The 24,286-nt window shown below is 41.1% G+C and overlaps 1 protein-coding gene and 1 long non-coding RNA gene across 2 annotated transcripts; both read right to left on the reverse strand.

Annotated features, from left to right (window-relative positions):
* Positions 1-1,240: 1,240 nt before the first annotated feature.
* On the reverse strand, positions 1,241-6,417 carry fstl3 (follistatin-like 3 (secreted glycoprotein)). The gene is made up of 5 exons (XM_047373872.1): positions 6,155-6,417; positions 5,629-5,814; positions 4,081-4,296; positions 2,593-2,820; positions 1,241-2,508 (listed from the first exon to the last, which is right to left on the reverse strand). The coding sequence occupies exons 1-5, from the start codon at positions 6,222-6,224 to the stop codon at positions 2,456-2,458; spliced, it is 753 nt and encodes a 250-aa protein (XP_047229828.1). The 5' UTR covers positions 6,225-6,417; the 3' UTR covers positions 1,241-2,455.
* Positions 6,418-21,763: 15,346 nt separating this feature from the next.
* On the reverse strand, positions 21,764-22,461 carry LOC124873258. The gene is made up of 3 exons (XR_007039485.1): positions 22,336-22,461; positions 21,964-22,253; positions 21,764-21,894 (listed from the first exon to the last, which is right to left on the reverse strand). It is a non-coding gene; the product is annotated as an uncharacterized LOC124873258 (long non-coding RNA).
* Positions 22,462-24,286: the final 1,825 nt, after the last annotated feature.

The raw sequence follows: 24,286 nt of genomic DNA on the forward strand, positions 1-24,286 counted from the left end.
GAGGGAATGCTGCAAGTCACTGACTGGATGCAATTTGCTGGGTTTCCTTAGATAGAAAAACTTTTTATCCAATTTGAATAAAAAGCTAACTCCAACTGCAGTGTTCAATTGTTAGTATTAATTGGAATGTATGTACCTGACTTTTGTGAAGTGCCTTGAGACGACATGTGTTGTGAATTGGCGCTATATAAATAAAACTGAATTGAATTGAATTGATCATAGTTAGATAAGTAAATCAGAATTGTAGCCTCCGATCTAATTCATCCCGAAGGTGTTCAAGAAAGTTGAGGTCAGGACTTTGTGTGGCCAGTCATGTTTCCCCACACCAAACTTTATACACTTGCCATGGAAGTGATTGGAACACAGGAAATTATTGATTTGGTGGGGCGACCCAATATCATATATTAATCCAGAGTGGACAGGTTTGAGGAGTACACAGCTAATGTTACGTTTTTAAAAGGCTAACCCAGGACAAGGGCTGCAAGTTAACCCTATACTAGATAGCCTATGGACAGGACAATCTGTGCTCTTATTTTATAAATGAAAACATTTTAATTGTTTCTGCTTGAATACAAAAAAAAAAAAAAAAGAAAAGATTTCTGGTCAACAGACTGCCACCTGAGCTCTGGATCTCTGCTTCTCTGATTAATGCTCTACTTGACCAGCCAGGCAGTTTAGATGGATGACCATGTCTTAGAGGTTTAAAGTTATGCCATAATCCCTCTGTCTCAAAATGATGGACTGAACAGTGCTCCAAGAGATAGCTTAATATGTTTTTTAACCTAACCCTGCTTTAAATCTCTCCAACTTCATGATTTTGTTTGTTAAAACAGTTCATGTAACAAGCATCTGAAGAGTTAATTGATTAACACAACCATCATTCTTTACTAATTAGGGGACCTCTGAAGGCAATTGATTTCAGTGGATTTTATTTAGAGTTATCAGAGTAAATAGGCTATATAATATAATATAAATGCATGCCATATTTGCAAACCTCTAGAAAGTTAAATATCCTTTTCCATCCACTTTACAGTGATCCACTACTTTGTGTTGGTCTAGCACATAAAATTCCAATAAAATACAATGAAGTTTGTTCTTGCAACATGACAAACTGGGAAGAACTGCAATGGAAAGTATTCTTGCCAGACACTATATTTTTACACTTGTATCCAAAGTGTATTGTAGGAAGATAAAAACAGAAACAAGATGTTCAAATGTCTAAAAGAAAGGGGAGACTTGGTGATAAATCACAAACTTTATGCTTTTTTAAATGTAAGTACAAAAATACAAAAACATGAAGTTGCAGTCATTCAGATTTCACAGTAGATACACAGGTAGGTACAGATAAGGCATATATTTACAGAAGAATCAATAAAATGCTTCATAATACCAAACAAGGACTGTTTAAAGTATTCAGCCATCTGTTTTGAGTTTAGAAGATTTAACTGGACCATTTGACTGTTTTTGTGGGTATGGACAGGTTTACCAGTGTCAACAGCAGATGAAGACACTAAAATCAGCTCTGCTGAATTGGCACAATCTGTAGGGCATTCCCAGACAAATTTAATTTTCCTCCAAGTCAGATGGTATTAATAGTATTTTTCTTTTGGGCAGAGACTCAAATCAAAGTGGCAAAACAACATCTGAGCAAACTTGCATGACCTCCAAAAATGCACTCACAACACAAAGCCAAGCGATAAACAGAGTAGGCATTGTATAGGGTTTGGGTTTGTACCAGAAAGTCCTCTGAGACTCCCACAAAAAAAACAACAAAAAAAACAAAACATGCTGGTAATGTTAGTGAGAACTGGGTGACCAATAGCTTGGACCTGGATCCAGAGTAAAAACAACAGTGTGTGTGTGTGTGCCGGGATGTTGCCTGTACAGGTTTGTTAAGGAATCCCTCCCACTGCACACAAACTGAAGCTGAATTACATACAATACTGCAGATGTGTTGTCTGTGGTAAACAAACAAACACTGACTCACCATTAAGTGGTACCACTTCTCTTAACCGTGTTTGACCACCATGAGGGAAAATGATTTGTGTGGAATGGGGACTATAAAGTAAAGTGTGTTAATACCAAAACCTGTGACTGAATATTCAACAAAAACAAAATATTTATCTATATATCTATATCTAGGTTAAGTAAATTTATAACTGGGATAAAATCATAAATAGTTTTATACCTTCTCCAATAAATAGTATTGGTAATCAATTTACATTATGCACACATCTCCCAGAGAGCTCCATACATAGACAAACATGTATCTGCCGCCCACAAAACAGGAATAACACAATGTGCATCTTCCAACAGTTGGGTTTCATACAGAATATGTCATCCTTCTGTGCACAGAGAGGAGAGGGGAAGTGATTGTCAAACTGAAGAGGTCATCTTGGGAAGCTAGTGGTGCGAAATCTTGGTTATTCAGCTCATATCCTGCCGGAGGAACCTTCTACACGGCATTTTCTTCACTGTCCCTGGATTTGTGAGAGCTCCGAGGTGGACCTGCACAAAAAAAAGCTGGGTAAGAGTTGAAGTTGCTGCAACCGTCACTTTACATTCAACGTAGACACAGAATGTGGGTCTTACTGTTGCAATGGCCATAGTGGCGGACTCCTATGGAGCGGCCGAGGAAGCAGGTGGCCCTGCGGAGGTGGCAGGCGCTCGGGTAAGTGATGTTGTCGTTGCCACAGATCTGTTGTTCGAATGACATGGGTGTTGGGCATGGTGTGGTACGACACATGACGCAGTGAGCGCTGTTGGTCTGGTCAGTCACACAGGTGTGGGTTCCCGGACACACAACACTGGAACATGACTCTGTAAAAGGAATTAGCAGGGGATTGGGAGATCAGGATTTGCTGGAGAAACCAGGGTACAACGAGCATTAACTAGATATTAGGGCAGGGATCAGTTACTTGTACTAAGGGATACCAAAGTTTTGAACAATTATGCTTCAAATACTGGACATGTGTTGAGATCTTTTTTTACTGCTGTTTAAGTTTGTTTGCCTTTATTAAAAATATCTAGAAAACTGGCCTCCATTAGCATTGGTTAGCCCATAGACATCATTAGACATCTTTGTTTGGATGTCTTTCCACATTTAACTTTCCATTAAAATTCTGAACGTCGTCATCTTTTTTATGTAATTAAATGAAAAATTTGCTTGAGGAGTATAGTTTCAAACTGCTAACTTTTTTACATTGCACCAATTCTTTGTTTAAATAACTTTCAATGAGATGCCAGGAAAAATCACATGGTGACCAGAGTTTTCTCAAGCCTTTAGGAGCATACTGAGTAATGCACTCCGTGGCCCTCCCCCACCTGTTGATATGCAGTGCCCGTCAGCTGGTTCATTAATATTTCTGGTCGTAAAACACTAAAGAAATCCCCAAATGAAGTAAAACAATGAAATATTCTGAAATTGTAACCACGTGAATGCAAATATTTCCTTAAGCCAAACTAAAAACATAATTTAAATCAAACTTGAAAGCAAGTAGAAATTATTTTCACAAGTAACTGCTTGCAAAGTGGACTGAAAAAAAGACAGGTTGAGACTCCACTTTGTAAAGATCTGCCTCAACAGCCATGACACAAGATGAAGAAAAGCAGGAAAAGCTAAAAACTAAATTGTTTTTTCAGCCTGATGATTTAAATAAAGCACCCACTAGCTGAAGGAAGACCATGAAGTATGGAAATAAGTGAATCTGGGATTAAAAGTGGTAAAGTGTGGTATGTGAACAAGGTGTTTAAATTAATCTATAGAACTAAAACCGATATATGTTAATATAGGAGCAGAACATCATAGGACCAAAAATTAAACGTAAAAAAAAATTTGGTGTTTATTCTATGTTTTTGCTCAAATCTAATACAAAACAAAATACAATGAAATGAATGTTACTTTAGAGTAGATTAACTCCAAAGACCAATATGTTAAATTATTTTAGCAGCTACTGGAATACGTAATGTGTTTCTATTTTAAATATAAGGAATCAGATCATGTTTACAATTTAGTATGACAATTTTGTGTTAATATCATCATACCCTGGTAATTTTCAGCCTGCCTACAAAATTGCTTACTTTTGCACTCTCCCTGGTACATGACTTCCAGGTCTGGGTGTCCCATGCAACGGGCCATCAGCAGGGCACACACATCCCTGTAAGACTTGCCATCGCTGCCGCACACGGCGTGCTTCTTGGGAATGTGAGAGCAGTCTGGAGAGCACACACACTGGGGCCTTCCCATTTTCATCTTGCAAACCTTCCCAGGACTGCATTTGACTCCCTCACATGAGTCTGGAAAAAAAAGCACAATGTGTATCAGTGTAATGTTATATTAACAAGTCTGCAGACATGAGGCGGTGCACAGGCATTTGAATCCAAAACAAAGTCCAAATGTGGGGCTTTCTCTGACAGCGGGACAATTTTCACCCTGCATAATATTTACAATAACCACATCTCTTTATTGATTGTTGCACAAAAAGGTGTCTCGTCTGGAATGCGAGGCTGGCGTGTTTTCGTAACAGAACTATGTGTAGGGCTACACACAGACTGGCTCTGAGCTCCTGTAGGGAAATGGGGGGGGGAGGGAGGGGGGGCTCTGAGGTAGACTGAGTTCAAATAGCTGTCAGGAAAGTTTACGGGCTGACAAATGAGGAAGCCCCTGAGCTTTCATAACACTCCATATAATGTCAATGCACAGGAGGAGGTGCAACCCTATACAGTGCAGAGTCAGCATTAGTCAGAGCACACAGGACTTTTCAGACTTTGTGGAGATTATTCTTCGTGAGCTTCTGAGGAGTTCTGCAAATAATCAGAAACTTATATTGTGTATCTAGCACCACTTCGATAACAAGTTTTAATCCAAAGCTTGGTTCTGGTTCTCAGAATCCCTCAGCTCTAACTTTTATTTGACTGGGATGTTATGGCACATGTTTTATCTGCATGCGCTTATGTCCAGAACCTTGTCTGGTGATGATGTTGCTGAATTTTTCTGAACTGATATGTTTTTGTTCATTCAGCATTTATGATACCAATGTTTTCCTCCTACGGTAAGATTCTCAGACATGTGGGCAAAGAAACAGGAATTCCAGCCTGTGGGAATGCTTATGTTGTTTCAAACGTATCTATGTTTACTGCAGCTTGCACAGAGAATTGAAAGAACATGTTTTCTTATCTGCTAATAATTTAATTAAAACTATACTGAGGTCAAACGTGCTTTTATACATTTGCTGGTTAATACATAGTCACTGATGCATCTTACAAGCATGCCTAATCTAAATCAGGTTGTCTGACATTGATCAGAGTGAAGTTTGACCTTTGTGAAGACGGAGCCTTCAAGGCTTTCCAAAATTTTAGAATACAAAAATAACTTTTCAAGCACTGATGGGCTATTTTATTCATTAAAATTTTATCTAATTAATCATCTGCCATGCTTTCTGTTTTTCTTACAAAAGTATTGTTTATTATTTCTTTAAAAATATTTGTCATCAGCATGCTGGCTGCAGACTATAATAATTATAAATGCAGCTTTAAAGAGGCTTATTACATCCCTTAAGCCTTTATGTAAAAACAACTGCACTTTTATTTTCGGTGACAGATTTAGTGTGTAATGGTTCATTTAGTTACCTTTGCAGGGTTTGCAGGAGACAATGCCCAGGAAGCCCAGCAGACTGACTTCATTCAGGGGCATGCTGGTGTTGGACCACGCCGTGTCCAGACGCCCCCCAGCGCAGCACTCCTCTCTGCTCACCCCTCTCATCAGGACCATGTCGCACCGATGGTCTGGACCCTGCTGCAGCCAGCACATCCCCGCTGGAAACAGTCCATACAAAGACATATAAAAAAACATTTACACACATAAATTTATGTGCCCATAGATTGGGCACATAAAATGTATATTACATATTATTAAATACATTTTAGTCAAGCGAAAGTGTAGTTACAATGTGTCCCAGTTTTGTTGATGTGTTATTTTTTTTTTTCTTTTCTAATAAAATAATAACAATTTCACTGAGGTGATTTAACAGGTCCAAGTACAAGGTTGTTTTCCTATGTTTTTCACAGAAGCATGTCTTTTAATCTGAGAACAGATGAACCAAAAAAAATAAAAAATATTCTTTCACAAGTCTGAAAAACGCAAAAGTTCACTCACCACTGACTGGATTTCTTCCAGTCTGAAAGAGAGATAGAATCGCACCCAAAGCAAATATTAAAAACCTCATTGTCTATCTAGGTAGTCAACAACCAGTTGTTTTAAAAAAAAAGTTTCTCCGAACAAATATCTGCGAAAAGAAGTGATGTTCCTCTGATGAACACAGCAGATCCCTCAAACTTCACCCAGCAAGTAGTTTCCCCTGAAGCGAATGAATGTGTTTTGGATAAGTGATGTCGTTCCCCCTCTGTATAAATATTTAGCCCAGATGGAATTATGCTGCTGGGATGGGCGATCCTCTCAGCCAGTAATAAGCCAGGGCAAGACACAGTTTGACTCTGACTCAATTTCCAGAGTCGGGAAATGATCCATGCCGCTTCAGCTCCAGGCGGAGGGCACTTGTGACCTCACAAAGCACTTTGACAACACATTAGACTAATTTGGGGCTAAATAGGCTGAGGAAAGTATTTAGTGTCTCTTTTTGAAGTGTTGTCTGTATTAAGCATGACGTTCAACCTGTTGTGATTTAAGGGACCGCATGGTTTTACCATTATTCTTAATGTATTTCTTATGAATATCTGTTCTATATTCTATTATTCCTTTTCATGCTATGTGACTCAATATTTACAGTGTTTTGCAAAAGTATTTTTCAGCACTTTAACTTGTTCACATTTTGTGCAGTTACATCTACATAGTTGTGAAATGGAAGAAAGCATAGACATGCCTTTAAATGAGTTTTAATTAAAATCTGAAAATGGGACAGGCATTTGCACTCACCTCCCTTTACTCTGATACCCCTTAATGAAATCCAGTGCCTTAAAAAGTAACCTACTTAAAGTCCTTCTGTGTGTAATTTCATCTCAGTATAAAAACAACTATTTTTTTTTAGGCTTTAAATCTTTATTATAGAGCATTACTGAACAAACAGCACAATGAAGACCAAGACACATATCAGACAGGTCACGGACAAAGATTATAGAGCAATGGCCCAAGCACTGAACAGCTCATGGAGCATTTTTCAATCCATCATCCATAAATGGAAAAAGTATTTCACATTTGCAAACCCACCAAGGCATGGCCGTTCACCAAAAATACTGACAGGCCAGTCAATAATAATCGGGAGCTGCTGCAGAGATCCACATCCACATGGGACAGTTTATTGACAAGACAGCAATTAGTTGTGCGCTTTAAAAAATCTGGACTTAATAGAAGTAAGCAGAAAGCCAGTGTCACACCTCACAAGAACTCCAGTTTGCAGGTCCGTGCAGGTCACAGCAAACTTGAGGAAGATTGTGATTGTGAAGATTGTGATCTTCCCCAATAAGAAACCAAAATTAAATGTTTTGCCTTAAATGTAAAATGCTATTTGTGACAGAAAACATGCTCTACACTTCACTATCCTCACCATGTAACACAGTGATGGCAGCATCATAAACTGGGGATTCGTTTGCTCACTACAGACAAGAGATGCTGGTCAGAGTTGAAGGAAAATGGGTGAGGCTAAAGAGATGTTCATTCTGAAAAAAAAAAAAAACTTGGAAGGGGCTGAAAAGGACCTTAGATTGGGACTGAGGTTCACTTTACATCAGGACTACGGCCTAAAACCTACAGGGGTTGGACAATGAAACTGAAACACCTGGTTTTAGACCACAATAAGTTATTAGTATGGTGTAGGGCCTCCTTTTCGTCTTGGGAATGACATATACAAGTCCTGCACAGTGGTCAGAGGGATTTTAAGCCATTCTTCTTGCAGGATAGTTGCCAGGTCACTACGTGATACTGGTGGAGGAAAACGTTTCCTGACTCGCTCCTCCAAAACACCCCAAAGTGGCTCAATAATATTTAGATCTGGTGACTGTGCAGGCCATGGGAGATGTTCAACTTCACTTTCATGTTCATCAAACCAATCTTTCACCAGTCTTGCTGTGTGTATTGGTGCATTGTCATCCTGATACACAGCACTGCCTTCAGGATACAATATTTGAACCATTGGATGCACACGGTCCTCAAGAATGGTTCGGTAGTCCTTGGCAGTGACGCACTCATCTAGCACAAGTATTGGGCCAAGGGAATGCCATGATATGACAGACCAAACCATCACTGATCCACCCCCATGCTTCACTCTGGGCATGCAACAGTCTGGGTGGTACGCTTCTTTGGGGCTTCTCCACACAGTAGCTCTCTCAGATGTGGGGAAAACAGTAAAGGTGGACTCATCAGAGAACAATACATGTTTCACATTTTCCACAGCCCAAGATTTGTGCTCCTTGCACCATTGAAACTGACGTTTGGCATTGGCATGAGTGACCAAAGGTTTGGCTATAGCAGTCCGGCCGTGTATATTGACCCTGTGGAGCTCCCGACGGACAGTTCTGGTGGAAACAAGAGAGTTGAGGTGCACATTTAATTCTGCCATGATTTGGGCAGCCGTGGTTTTATGTTTTTTGGATACAATCCGGGTTAGCACCCGAACATCCCTTTCAGACAGCTTCCTCTTGCGTCCACAGTTAATCCTGTTAGATGTGGTTCGTCCTTCTTGGTGGTATGCTGACATTACCCTGGATACTGTGGCTCTTAATACATCACAAAGACTTGCTGTCTTGGTCACAGATGCGCCAGCAAGACGTGCACCAACAATTTGTCCTCTTTTGAACTCTGGTATGTCACCCATAATGTTGTGTGCATTTCAATATTTTGAGTAAAACTGTGCTCTTACCCTGCTAATTGAACCTTCACACTCTGCTCTTACTGGTGCAATGTGCAATCAATGAAGACTGGCTACCAGGCTGGTCCAATTTAGCCATGAAACCTCCCACACTAAAATGACAGGTGTTTCAGTTTCATTGTCCAACCCCTGTACACCCAGAACTACAACAAAACGGTTTATCAAAGTATATTTATGTGTTTAAATGGCCTAGTCAAAGTCTGAACTTGAAAATTGACTGATGCTGCCCATCCAGTCAGACTGAACTTGAGTTTTCACAACAGGATGACCAAAAAGTGGTTCTACAAAATGATCCAAATAAAATACATTGAGGTTTGTGGCTATAATATGAAAAAATGTAAAAAGGCTCAAGGTGTGTTAATACTTTTGCAAGGCCCTGTACATGGCAGTGTAACTACATATCTCATTTTGTCAGTCTGTTATGTCTTGAAGTACTGTTAATGTTTTGTTTCTGTCAATAAATGCTGACTCTATGGCTAGTATAAGAATAATAATGTGAGATGAAGGTGGTCTGCCCTTGAGCAAAACAAACTAAATAAACAAAATTATGTTGGATAGTTTCAAGAATATGTGCTTCTTTCCCCGTTTGTTAATCTGAAATCACACATGGAGAGCATATGCAAACATTAAATATAGCGTGCATATTGCACCTGTCACCTAAAGGGACAGGCATGCATGTTTAATGCATTCTACCTCTCAGACGCTCACAACAGGTGACTGGAAACCACCCTGCATTATCATTGCATTGAACATCTGCCCTCTACTTCTCTGCTTCTGCACTCATTCACCTCCTAACTCTGGAGCATACAGTAATGACAAACGTATGTGAATCTGACTATATGTCTGTCGCCGTTTTTAATATTCAGCTTTTAAAAATGCCTTTTGATGTCCTCGCGGGCAAATGAAGGTTGCATATGGTGTAGTGTCTGTGCTTTTGTGAATGATTTTGGCATTCTTCAGCAGAGATCCCCAGGGCAAGAAAGGAATGCTGCCTGACGTGGTGAGGACAGACAAAAAGAAAGAGCAATGAGCAAAGACTGTGGGTGGCCTGCTTCTTCTAAGGATCTCTGCAGATCTGTTCAATTCATCATATGGTTTGAATAATCACTACTAAGCTGTACAAATTAATATAGCATGGTCCAAACTTTGGTGCACCTTCTAAATATAGAACATTTATTTGATACCTTATTGTGTCTCCATTTGGAGAAATTACAATATCTTCAAATTGCAAGGGTTTATCAAGTAGCATAAAGACATCCAATACATTGCATGTCATATAGAACATTGAGTGAGAGCATTTCTTTGGCGGACAGCTGCTGGATTCAATATCATAGGCTACTACTGTACAAGATCCTGAAGCAATGAAGAAAAAGGTGAAATTCCCTGTTGCCATCTAGTGGAAGAGGGCTGTCAAGCACAACATTAAATCTTAAAATCATTATGTGGTACTGAGAGACAAAATATCCAGGACATAGAAAAGGCAGTGAAACTTAGGTACAATTCAAGAAACATGTGGGCAAAAACATTGAGTACAATATTAATAAATATAAATAAAGTATTAATAAAGCACTAATAAAGTATTTTTGAATTGAATTGAATTGAATTACAAATAAAAATATGTATTAAAAAACATTAGGATCAGGTTTAGCAAAATAAGGGTTAGCATTTAACCCACTAGTGAATGAATTGTGAAAGCCTGAGTCAAAAATCTTATAGTGTTTCTTTCATATGGGCATTTTTTTTTCTCCTCAAAAAATGTGATAATGTGTCCACTCCATGGACCACGTGCGGCTGAGCGCTCAACATAACAGTATAAATATAAGCCATGAAATTTTACTTTTTTAAATGTTATAAAACTACATTTACATATTTTCATGTGCTTTAAAATGATTGCTTTGGCTTATTGTTATGGCCCGGCCTGAATAAGAAAACACACATTGCTCATAAATGTAAACTTAGACATATGCTATAATAGCCATAACTTGCTTTCATCTACAAGAGCAGATCTATTAGTCTACATCTCTGAATACTTCTTTAAAAAGAAAACTGGCCAAAAGACAAAAACCTTGTCTATTATTCAAGAATTTAAGGATTCAATGAGTATGCTGTGCAGGTAAGTTCACCCAATGTAAGCTGTAAGAAAGTTGGCAAAGCATCCTGGGCGCAGTGACCCTCCTGTATGTACTGTATGTGTACATATTTGGAGCTTCTAGTACATGCAGCATTGTGGCAGTGTTTACATTAGTGAGTTGGGACCAGTAATTACCAGGGCCAAACCTGACTTTACATTCAACCTTTGTGACTCGTCTCTGCTTCACTGGAGGTGGGGGCCACACTGGTTCTTCCTCTTCTGCTTTGATCAACAGAGCCAGTATTTAGCAGGAGCTTCAGAAACTTCGAAGAGGAGAACATTCATCTCTTCCAATCAAGACATCAGGTAGAGCATTTTTAGTTCAAGGTAGTTCTGACAACACCAGTGTACTAGCCGATCCACCTGCTGTCTGTATGCAGACTCATCACCGTCCTGGATCAGAACAATGACAGTGGTGTCGTCTGCAAACTTAAGGAGTTTCACGGACGAGTCCGATGAGGTGCAGTCATTTGTGTACAGGGAGAAGAGGAGTGGGGATAGAACACACCCCTGGGGGGCACCAGTACGTATTGATCTGGATCGGGAGAAGATGCTCCCCAGTCTCACCTGCTGCTGTCGGTCCGTCAGGAAGCTGTTGATCCACTGACAGGTGGAGGCTGGGACGTTGAGCTGGGTGAGCTTCTGGTGGAGGATGTCTGGTATGATGGTGTTGAAGGCCGAGCTGAAGTCTACAAACAGGATCCTGGCGTACGTCCCTGGACGGTCGAGGTGTTGCAGGATGAAGTGTAGGCCTAAATTAACAACATCATCTCCAGACCTGTTTGCTCGGTAAGCAAACTGCAGGGGGTCCAGCAGGGTGTCTGTGATGTCTTTCAGGTGCTTCAACACCAGCCGCTCAAAGGATTTTATGACCACAGACTTCAGGGCTACAGGTCTGTAGTCATTTAATCGCAGGATGGTGGGTTTCTTGGGTACCGGGATGATGGTGGATCGTTTGAGGCATTCCCTGACCAGGTTAATCCCTAAAAAATTTAATCCTTCGCTTGCCATGAACATGTTTTGTTTTCCTTTCTGAAGAGCATAAAAATTTGTCTCTTGAGCTATGTCATTAATGAGATCTTTGGGAAACATACTTTCCATTTTCTGTCAGAAACAAACTTCTTGGATGAATGAAAAATAAATTTAAATCTAACTCTGCCAGGGGTATGAATAATTTTGAGTTTAACTGTAAGGACAAACTTTACACAAAATGAGAATATACACTCACCGGCCACTTTATTAGGTACACTGGTCCAACTGCTCGTTAACGCAAATTTCTAATCAGTCAATCACATGGCAGCAACTCAATGCATTTAGGCATGTAGACATGGTCAAGACGATCTGCTGCAGTTCAAACCAAGCATCAGAATGGGGAAGAAAGGTGATTTGAGTGACTTTGAACGTGGCATGGTTGTTGGTGCCAGACAGGCTGGTCTGAGTATTTCAGAAACTGCTGATCTACTGGGATTTTCACACACTACCATCTCTAGGGTTTACACAGAATGGTCCAAAAAAGAGAAAATATCCAATGAGCGGCAGTTCTGTGGGCGCAAATGTCTTGTTGATGCCAAAGGTCAGAGGAGAATGGCCAGACTGGTTCGAGCTGATAGAAAGGCAACAGTAACTCAAATAACCACTCGTTACAACCAAGGAATGCAGAAGACCATCTTTGAACGCACAACAAGTTGAACCTTGAGGCGGATGGGGTACAGCAGCAGAAGACTACAACGGGTGCCACTCTTGTCATCTAAGAAGAAGAAACTGAGGCTACAATTCACACAGGCTCACCAAAATTGGACAATGAAAGATAGGAGAAACGTTGCCTGGTCTGATGAGTCTCGATTTCTGTGCGACATTAAGATGGTAGGACACACATAAAGGACATCCTTCAATCAAACGAGGTGTGAAAATTTTCACAGGTGGGCGGGACTTCCGGTGGCTGGGACATCATAGGGCGGGACTTCCGGTGGCTGGGGCTTCCTGTGACGTAACCGGATATCATCATTAATCGGATGTTGTCATTAGCCGGATATCATCATTAATCGGATGTTGTCATTAACCGGAAGTTGTCATTACAAGGAAGCGAATCTTTCTAATTGTATGTTTTTTAGATGTTTTTTACATCTAAAAACAAAACATGTAGTTTCTCCACTTTAAAAGGTCACTCAATTTAATGCAGGCTCATCACACGAAATTCTGATAAGAAGAGAGAACCTGACAGATTGTAAATTCATTTTGTTTTAACACAGGGGGTTATTTAGATGCTATTTAGAAAAGAAGGATGAATTGGCTTCTGTTGTAGAGATGATCTAAAACAGAGAAACCAATGAACTGAAAAAAAAAATTTTTATGAGTGCTCAGCATCCTGTTTCCAAATTAGAAATGGATTCTACAGCTAAAAGACTTTGTTTGGAATCCATTTGATTTCATACCCTCATACATGGCATAATTTACCGGATTATGCCATGTATGAGGGTATGAAATCTCTACTAATGCAACCATCCATTGGCCTTCTAAATCAATATGTTGAGCTAAATTTACACGGAAACTTGAACTGGTATTATTTTTAAACACTTCCATGCTAGCATTAGAGGGAAGGGTAATGTAAAAACCGTCATCCTCTGCCTTGCGTTCCATGATGCTGTATGAATCATTAGGTTTTAGTACACACCTATTTTATACGTTTCGTAGTTCATCAAACTTGATCCAACTGTTGAATTTCTCAGGCCAATTTTTCCAGCGTACAAAAACCTGTTTGACACCCTTGACGGTGCGTTGATTTAATATTTTCTCCACTTGATACATCTTGTCCTTAAATATTTTTACTTTTTGAAGTTCCTCAGCGTAAAAAGATCCCTCAATTGGTTCTCCATCTAAATCTTTGAGTTTGTATACAGGAGGAGATCGGGGTATCCGCTCATACACTGTAAACACTTCATCCGTAAAACTCTGTTTGTATTTTTTGTCAAACACTCCACGTACCTTGGATATTCTGACAAGATCCCCCTGTTTAAACATTGTCACTGAGTCCCTGCAATATCTGTTGGAGGTAACATCGTACAGATTCTGAAACACTTGAAAGGCATTTTCTGAGGTCACTTCCATTGGGCTCATCTTAATGCTGGTGTGGTAGCTGTGGTTGTAGCTTCTAGTTAAATTTTGCAGGACATCAATGTACCGCTGGGTGTTGTTAGCAGTAAAATATCTCCACATCCTTGTTTTTAACGTACGTTTAAACCTCTCAACCACAGAGGCTTTTGCTTCACTTGCTGTGGCAAAATGTTCAATACCGTGTTTCTCCATTAGAAGCTTAAATTTCTTGTTAAAAAAATTCTTTCCCTAAATCAGTCTGAAGTTTTTTTGGGATCTGACTTTCTTTAAAAACTGATTCAAAAGCCTTTAGCACCTCTGCAGCAGTTTTCCTCTTCAAAACACGTACATACGCCCTCTTTGAAAAGATGTCAATGACTTAATAAATAATTGTAACCGTCATTTTCCTTGGCCAGAGCTTGCATGTCACAGAGATCGGCTTGGAACTGTCTCAATGGTCTGGTGACAAAAACTCTGTTTCTCGGGAACTTTATTCTTGCAGGTTTATGTAGAGTATAGGTATCTTCTCCCGATAAAAAAATCTTTAACTTTTTCAACCGCTACCTTCTTCCCCGTTTCATCTTGTATAACCCTCCTCAACCTTTCTAAACCCCCTAAACTTCCAGGATTTGATGGGTTGTAATATACATTTTTCATGATCCTTCTTTCAGACATCCCAGTTTTATGCTCACTCTGACGACTACTTGTTAAATAATGAATAAAACAAACACCTGAGAGTATATTTATACTTCTTTTTTTATTTTATACCCGTATTTAATAGAGAAACAGAAAAAAAACACATTCAGATAATAAAGATCAATTCAAACATTGCAATCTTTAAAAAAAAAAAAAAAAAACTGTTATATATGTATACCAGTAGAAAGCTGAGAGAGAATACAGAAAAGACAAAACAAGTCATCAATCATCTGAGATCGGATCGTAGCACTCTGAGACAGAGTTAAGCTGCTTGAGACAATCATTCCCGCTCATCTTATCGTACATATCAGTGATTGCACTATGGAAGCCTTGTACCGATTTCAGTTCATATAAAACCGTCTCAGCAATCGTTTTCACTTTGAAGTCATCTGCTTGTATGCGTCGAAGTGTCAGAAGTTTCCGAATAGCAGGAAGGAGCTTGGGGTTTACGAGTCGTCGCACGATGCGTTGAAAGTTGACTTGGTAATACTCCTCCTCCAATATCTCCAGGCACTGATGCTGTTGTTGGCTCAGGTGGTTCGTAATGCACCCATAACAGGTTTCTTTGACATAGTTCAAACAGGTTATGTTGAATAAATGAAGTATTGCTGTTTTCACCGTATTGATGAGAGCGCCTGAGATCCAGCCGTCAATTTCATCACCCTGATTACTCTCCTCCTCCTCTGGTGAAGGCTGAGGGGCAGGTATCGGGTCTGGAGTTGGTGGGGAGGGTGAGTAGCTGATGGTTGCCTTGTCCTCCACGATCACCCTCTTGTCTTCAGGTTGGATATCTGTGTGTACAGACTCAGCCACGCATAGTGGTGAATAGAGGCCGGGTGAAGGCGGATGATACGATCTGAGGTTGTATCCTGTCGGTGTCCCTGAACTGAATAGGGACTCAAAGAGCTGCGACGATGAGGCGACTGGTGAGTAGAGGTCTGGAGAAGGTGGATGATATGGCCCGGTGTTGAAGCTTTTATCATCATGATCAGGAGAGAAGACGGTCTCTTCTTGCTGGCTGTAGAGGTCCCAGTATGGTGTTTTCCCGTACGCTCCATACATTCTCAAGGTCTGCCGCCCACCGTTATGAAGAAGAAGAGTCTGTGAGCTCGCAGTTAGACCCTGATATATAGCGCAGGAAGGTGGGAGGGTCCTCAAGAAGGGGAGTGGGTCCTCAAAAGAGGGTGGGTCCTCAAAAGAGGGTGGGCTTTAGATCCACAACAGGGAACGTCAGGATTCTTTTCAGTGACATAACATCAATCCAGCAGCGTGAGTTTTCGAAAAGGTTGGAAAGACGCTGTCCAATTTCATTCATCTTCTCAACCCAAGCATCATACGGTAGAGCCAGCACAGTCTTGAATACACCGCAGTTCTGATTGAATGCCTCCAACACAAACAGATCTGAGGGGGTCGTCTGGTTATTCTTGCGTTTGCTTGCCTGAAAAGACCAGCGGCCATTTGCTGTGGTTTTTGACCCCCACACTGCACTAAAGAGAGGTTCTCTCGCAGCTATTTCGACATCAGAAGGACACATTCTCATCCTTTTTGCTGGTCGAGGAGAGCTTTCATCTTCATCCTCCCTTTCGTACACTGAGACTGATTCAGGGTTATCGTTAAGGTGTGGGATTGCCAGCCGTAACACAGCCCAGTCGTTGTGGGTGAGAGTACACAGAGCCAATGATCCATTAAATACCTCGTCTTGATCCAATTGATACAGGCAGAGCTCTCCTATTTCGTACATGAAAATATACCCCCAGCTACCGCTCAGTCCATATGGTTCCAAAGACCACTCTTCCTGCAGAGTGTCGAACGGAGGCCTTTGTACCTTGCATAGGTAATATGTTGATTTCTTCGGGGCATCCATTTCACGGCGCGTATGCCTGTAGACGGTTACTGGGGTTTCACACAGAAGAGATGTACGTCTTAGCTGACCTGAGGCCTGTTTTTCATCCATTGTTGTTGGTGAAGTTGAATCATCATCTGCAGAGTATGTTACGATAGGAATTCCGATAGGTATCTCAGACGAGGAAATAGATGATGTAGATGGTTGTTCATCATCTTGGCACATCTTGCTTTTCTCCCCGGTTTGATGAAAAATTCTCTTAACTCTAACCATTGTTCAACAAGCGTTCTTTTCCAGTGAATGCTGCAGGTAAATTGTTGCGTTTTCCACTAGTATTTAAAAAAAAATGAAGAACGCCCCTCTGTTTTTTAATTTGTCGATTCTAGATTCGCCCCCTAATGACAAAATCCTATTAGCGCGCTTAGTTACGCCCCTTGGCCACCCCCCCCCCGAGACACCTCAGCAACAGCGCAAACGCGTTAATTCATTAAACAGTGGATGTGTATTGTCAGACAATGCTCCAGACTTATAGCCATGAAAGTGCCATTTTCCTCTTGATTACTTTTGACTACAGTTGGTGTGAAGACTGTCTGAGACAATACACAAGTTGTCTGTTTTAATTCAATAAACAGTGACATGTCTGAGGATTTCATAACCTTTATTTTTTATTTTTTCAGTTTCTTGTTACGTTTTACATAGACATACTGGTTACAACCTCTGGCTCCCACGTGGAATGAGGAGAAAACTGTTTTCTCTAAATCATCAAGATCTCTAAGATGAAAAAAAAGAAAAGCTTAAGGTAAGTAAAATTATCATCCATTTTACCAAATGGAGTCTCTCATGATTCCAAACAAAGTCTTTTAGCTGTAGAATCCATTTCTAATTTGGAAACAGGATGCTGAGCACTCATAACATTTTTATTTTTCAGTTCATTGGTTTCTCTGTTTTAGATCATCTCTACAACAGAAGCCAATTCATCCTTCTTTTCTAAATAGCATCTAAATAACCCCCTGTGTTAAAACAAAATGAATTTACAATCTGTCAGGTTCTCTCTTCTTATCAGAATTTCGTGTGATGAGCCTGCATTAAATTGAGTGACCTTTTAAAGTGGAGAAACTACATGTTTTGTTTTTAGATGTAAAAAACATCTAAAAAACATACAATTAGAAAGATTCGCTTCCTTGTAATGACAACTTCCGGTTAATGACAACATCCGATTAATGATGATATCCGGCTAATGACAACATCCGATTAATGATGATATCCGGCTAATGACAACATCCGATTAATGATGATATCCGGTTACGTCACAGGAAGCCCCAGCCACCGGAAGTCCCGCCCTATGATGTCCCAGCCACCGGAAGTCCCGCCCACCTGTGAAAATTTTCACACCTCGTTTGATTGAAGGATGTCCTTTATGTGTGTCCTACCATCTTAATGTCGCACAGAAATCGAGACTCATCAGACCAGGCAACGTTTCTCCTATCTTTCATTGTCCAATTTTGGTGAGCCTGTGTGAATTGTAGCCTCAGTTTCTTCTTCTTAGATGACAAGAGTGGCACCCGTTGTAGTCTTCTGCTGCTGTACCCCATCCGCCTCAAGGTTCAACTTGTTGTGCGTTCAAAGATGGTCTTCTGCATTCCTTGGTTGTAACGAGTGGTTATTTGAGTTACTGTTGCCTTTCTATCAGCTCGAACCAGTCTGGCCATTCTCCTCTGACCTTTGGCATCAACAAGACATTTGCGCCCACAGAACTGCCGCTCATTGGATATTTTCTCTTTTTTGGACCATTCTGTGTAAACCCTAGAGATGGTAGTGTGTGAAAATCCCAGTAGATCAGCAGTTTCTGAAATACTCAGACCAGCCTGTCTGGCACCAACAACCATGCCACGTTCAAAGTCACTCAAATCACCTTTCTTCCCCATTCTGATGCTTGGTTTGAACTGCAGCAGATCGTCTTGACCATGTCTACATGCCTAAATGCATTGAGTTGCTGCCATGTGATTGACTGATTAGAAATTTGCGTTAACGAGCAGTTGGACCAGTGTACCTAATAAAGTGGCCGGTGAGTGTATATTCTCATTTTGTGTAAAGTTTGTCCTTACAGTTAAACTCAAAATTATTCATACCCCTGGCAGAGTTAGATTTAAATTTATTTTTCATTCATCCAAGAAGTTTGTTTCTGACAGAAAATGGAAAGTATGTTTCCCAAAGATCTCATTAATGACATAGCTCAAGAGACAAATTTTTATGCTCTTCAGAAAGGAAAACAAAACATGTTCATGGCAAGCGAAGGATTAAATTTTTTAGGGATTAACCTGGTCAGGGAATGCCTCAAACGATCCACCATCATCCCGGTACCCAAGAAACCCACCATCCTGCGATTAAATGACTACAGACCTGTAGCCCTGAAGTCTGTGGTCATAAAATCCTTTGAGCGGCTGGTGTTGAAGCACCTGAAAGACATCACAGACACCCTGCTGGACCCCCTGCAGTTTGCTTACCGAGCAAACAGGTCTGGAGATGATGTTGTTAATTTAGGCCTACACTTCATCCTGCAACACCTCGACCGTCCAGGGACGTACGCCAGGATCCTGTTTGTAGACTTCAGCTCGGCCTTCAACACCATCATACCAGACATCCTCCACCAGAAGCTCACCCAGCTCAACGTCCCAGCCTCCACCTGTCAGTGGATCAACAGCTTCCTGACGGACCGACAGCAGCAGGTGAGACTGGGGAGCATCTTCTCCCGATCCAGATCAATACGTACTGGTGCCCCCCAGGGGTGTGTTCTATCCCCACTCCTCTTCTCCCTGTACACAAATGACTGCACCTCATCGGACTCGTTCGTGAAACTCCTTAAGTTTGCAGACGACACCACTGTCATTGTTCTGATCCAGGACGGTGATGAGTCTGCATACAGACAGCAGGTGGATCGGCTAGTACACTGGTGTTGTCAGAACTACCTTGAACTAAAAATGCTCTACCTGATGTCTTGATTGGAAGAGATGAATGTTCTCCTCTTCGAAGTTTCTGAAGCTCCTGCTAAATACTGGCTCTGTTGATCAAAGCAGAAGAGGAAGAACCAGTGTGGCCCCCACCTCCAGTGGGTATATATGTATACCAGTAGAAAGCTGAGAGAGAATACAGAAAAGACAAGGTGTACCTAATAAAGTGGCCGGTGAGTGTACAGACCATTTCCATTGTAGTGGACCAAGATGTTTAGTTGCATTAAACCAAAAAGCCCACATGAGGGCGCTCATCAGACGTGTCTCAAATTGTTGACGGGATTAGTTTTAGGCTGCCTAAGACTTCCTTGCTGCAGTCTCATAATATTGTATACATTTCTGTTTTTGTTTGCTGTATTACAATAAAACACTGTCATGATTCCCTCCTTGCATATATTTTAATCCAATTTCTCCATCAGTGACATTTTTTTGCATTTGCATCAAATCCATTTAGCATTTTATAAAGCAAAAACTTTGCACTACATTGGGCTAATCAAGGTCTGCTTTTAAAATTGCTTGTAATCAGTAGTAAAGCCGAAATCCCCCCCCCATCCCTGTCTACTCACTTGTTACCCATCTTAATTCATGTTGCTGTGCACGTCACACTGCTAAACACAGCTTAGCGGTGGTAATTGTCTGCCTGGCCCAGACTGGCTGAAAGCAGCTTCATCATCTATCCACTCAATTTACTTTAATGTGTGTTACTGATTGAACCGGCAATGAGGGTAGGAAAAGTGACGAGGGCAGATAGAGTCACCCCTTCAGTTGCTCTGCTCTCAACTTTCCTCCTCCTCCTTCTCTCCCATCTCACACTCTTCTTTCACTGCTTGCTTCCTGTGTTTAGTGTTGCCAATGTGAAGCCCCTTCAGTAGTTCATTAATGGTGATGGTTAATGTTGGGGCACGCTCCACTCATTAAAAAAACTACACACCCTGCCTCTTCACCTTTCTCCTTCCATTTTCCTCAGACCCTTACCCTCGTTTTCTGCCCTGGTGTCACCTTTTCCTCACTCCAGAGGCCTCTCTTTGCTCTCTTGCTCTTGAACCAGAGCAGGATACTGATGCAGTCTTAAATAAGAGTCTCCTACAGAGGCTCTTGTTTTGTTCTGCCCCAAATCTCCTTGCTTTTTCCCTGTGTGTGGTAACAACCCCTAGTGTTTGTGACCTGTCTGCATTCGGGAGGACCTGTGAAAACTGTCAAGAGCTTGTCTTTAAACTGGGACTTCCCTAAAGTCTCCAAATACTGTGTATAGATAGATCTAAAATAATTATGATAAAATTTTCATGGGAGGACCTTTCAAATGGAACTTTGTTGAGATATGCAGTTTAGTCATATTTATACTTATTTCAAATATTTGGGGAAACCAAAAAAATCTGGACCACACACTGTGATTGAAATGACTAATTTGCCGTTTTATGGATGATTCCTGAAGCTGCAATAGCTTTGGTCATTAGCTTTGAAATGTTCACATTAAAAATCTTAGTTGTGAATTACTCCCTTTATGATGTTAGGCAGTCTTTGGTGCATTTGCAGGACATGAGAGATATTTTCTTTCTCTGTCTCTGTTTATTCAAATTAGAATAGAAAGTTTTTTTTACTTTCTGATACAAATTCATTACCCATAGAGTGATATATTTCTATCTATCCAGCCATTTTTTTATACCCGCTTCTTCCATACTGGGTCCAAGGAGAGCTAGTGCCTATCTCCAGCAGTCTATGGGCAAGGGGCGGGGTACACCCTCGACAGGTCACCAGTCCATCGCAGGGCAACACAGAGACACACAGAACAAACAACCATGCACACACCCATTCACATCTTAAGGCAACTGAGAAATTACCAATTAACCTAACAGTTATGTTTTTGGACTGTGGGAGGAAGCCAGAGAACCCAGAGAGAACCCCACACATGCACAAGAAGAACATACAAACTCTGTGCAGAAAACCCTTGGCCTGGAGTCAAACCTAGGACCTTCCTGCTGCAAGGCAACAGTGCTACCAACTGTGCCACCATGCAGCCGATGATATATTTCTATTATTTTTATTATTTTGGTGATTATGGCTTTCGATAATTCCCAAAATGTTGTGTCTATGAAAATTAGAACATTACAGAGGATCGATAAAAAATATTTTTTAATACAGAAATGTTATATTTGTCATTTTGCTTGCCAATCTGACCAAAATGAAGTTTAATGTGTTTATTTGTTCACAGGTCCGATGGAGGTGGGATCTGGGACTGGAACCTCTCGGCTGCATGGAAGGGTAACAGGTAAGTAGAGGATGATGACAATGGGAATTTTGCGGTGTGAGGTATCTTACAGTTTGTTGCAGATGCTGGTTCGCCAGAGGGGAGTTATTCCGGGTCTGGTAAGTTTGGTAAGCCTGGTCGCTTTGATAACCGATCCTTTCCACAGATCAGAACTTTGATTCGTTGTTTCCTTACTGATTTGGTCCAGTGGTGCCGCTCGTGGAGGGTGGACAGGTTTCGCTCGGAGAAGCTGAGGTTATGGAGTCCAACGGCTGCCAGCAAAGCCTGACTGGAAATCTTGGCAACTGAGGTGAGGTCAAGTAGGTTCTTCAAGGAGCTTGAACTGGGTCCAAAACTGAACCTGGAAAATAAGTGAGGACAAGACTGATAAGTCAAAGCTTAGAATAAACATGGGTATCATAAACTTGGCCAGTTGAATGTACCACAGAGGCAAAACACTCAGGCATCGAAGTGCTGGCACCATTCTCCCAGCTTGATCAAGGAGATGGAGAACACCTGTCCTTAACCCAACAGCACACAAGCGACACCTAGAGGTGAATCAAAGTAAATAGCAGGCACAAAAATACAAACAGGAACTCCCAGAGCCCGACAATATTATGGCCTACATTATTTGTAAACACTGTACCTGATAGTCATTTATACCCTATAAGCCACATAAAGTAACTGCTAAAGAAGCTGACTGTATATAGAGTGCAGTATTCTAGCATTTTAATAGAATGTTGAGTGTAAAAACATCTGATAGTGGCCGGCAGTCATTTCATTTCAGTTTGGAAATCAAGGTTCCTGACCCTGGAGTCTGAAGAGTACAGGTCCTTCTCAAAATATTAGCATATTGTGATAAAGTTAATTATTTTCCATAATGTAATGATGAAAATTTAACATTCATATATTTTAGATTCATTGCACACTAACTGAAATATTTCAGGTCTTTTATTGTCTTAATACGGATGATTTTGGCATACAGCTCATGAAAACCCAAAATTCCTATCTCACAAAATTAGCATATCATTAAAAGGGTCTCTAAACGAGCTATGAACCTAATCATCTGAATCAACGAGTTAACTCTAAACACCTGCAAAAGATTCCTGAGGCCTTTAAAACTCCCAGCCTGGTTCATCACTCAAAACCCCAATCATGGGTAAGACTGCCGACCTGACTGCTGTCCAGAAGGCCACTATTGACACCCTCAAGCAAGAGGGTAAGACACAGAAATAAATTTCTGAACGAATAGGCTGTTCCCAGAGTGCTGTATCAAGGCACCTCAGTGGGAAGTCTGTGGGAAGGAAAAAGTGTGGCAGAAAACGCTGCACAACGAGAAGAGGTGACCGGACCCTGAGGAAGATTGTGGAGAAGGGCCAATTCCAGACCTTGGGGGACCTGTGGAAGCAGTGGACTGAGTCTGGAGTAGAAACATCCAGAGCCACCGTGCACAGGTGTGTGCAGGAAATGGGCTACAGGTGCCGCATTCCCCAGGTCAAGCCACTTTTGAACCAGAAATAGCGGCAGAAGCGCCTGACCTGGGCTACAGAGAAGCAGCACTGGACTGTTGCTCAGTGGTCCAAAGTACTTTTTTCGGATGAAAGCAAATTCTGCATGTCATTCAGAAATCAAGGTGCCAGAGACTGGAGGAAGACTGGGGAGATGGAAATGCCAAAATGCCAGAAGTCCAGTGTCAAGTACCCACAGTCAGTGATGGTGTGGGGTGCCGTGTCAGCTGCTGGTGTTTGTCCACTGTGTTTTATCAAGGGCAGGGTCAATGCAGCTAGCTATCAGGAGATTTTGGAGCACTTCATGCTTCCATCTGCTGAAAAGCTTTATGGAGATGAAGATTTCATTTTTCAGCACGACCTGGCACCTGCTCACAGTGCCAAAACCACTGGTAAATGGTTTACTGACCATGGTATCACTGTGCTCAATTGGCCTGCCAACTCTCCTGACCTGAACCCCATAGAGAATCTGTGGGATATTGTGAAGAGAACGTTGAGAGACTCAAGACCCAACACTCTGGATGAGCTAAAGGCCGCTATCGAAGCATCCTGGGCCTCCATAAGACCTCAGCAGTGCCACAGGCTGATTGCCTCCATGCCACGCCGCATTGAAGCAGTCATTTCTGCCAAAGGATTCCTGACCAAGTATTGAGTGCACAACTGTACATGATTATTTGAAGGTTGACGTTTTTTTGTATTAAAAACACTTTTCTTTTATTGGTCGGATGAAATATGCAAATTTTGTGAGATAGGAATTTTGGGTTTTCATGAGCTGTATGCCACAATCATCCATATTAAGACAATAAAAGACCTGAAATATTTCAGTTAGTGTGCAATGAATCTAAAATATATGAATGTTAAATTTTCATCATTACATTATGGAAAA

Source organism: Girardinichthys multiradiatus, chromosome 9 (genome assembly GCF_021462225.1).
Source record: "Girardinichthys multiradiatus isolate DD_20200921_A chromosome 9, DD_fGirMul_XY1, whole genome shotgun sequence".
NCBI classification, from domain to species: domain Eukaryota; kingdom Metazoa; phylum Chordata; class Actinopteri; order Cyprinodontiformes; family Goodeidae; genus Girardinichthys; species Girardinichthys multiradiatus.

What these genes read in the sequence shown, in the direction of transcription:
- fstl3 (XM_047373872.1), bottom strand. Translation starts at nt 6,224, where the DNA reads ATGAGGTTTTTAATATTTGCTTTGGGTGCGATTCTATCTCTCTTTCAG. An exon ending in CTCCTGCAAACCCTGCAAAG is followed by an intron (nt 4,297 to 5,628) that starts GTAACTAAATGA and finishes TTTTTTTTCCAG; the next exon opens with ACTCATGTGAGGGAGTCAAA. An exon ending in GTACCAGGGAGAGTGCAAAA is followed by an intron (nt 2,821 to 4,080) that starts GTAAGCAATTTT and finishes TTCCTTTTACAG; the next exon opens with AGTCATGTTCCAGTGTTGTG.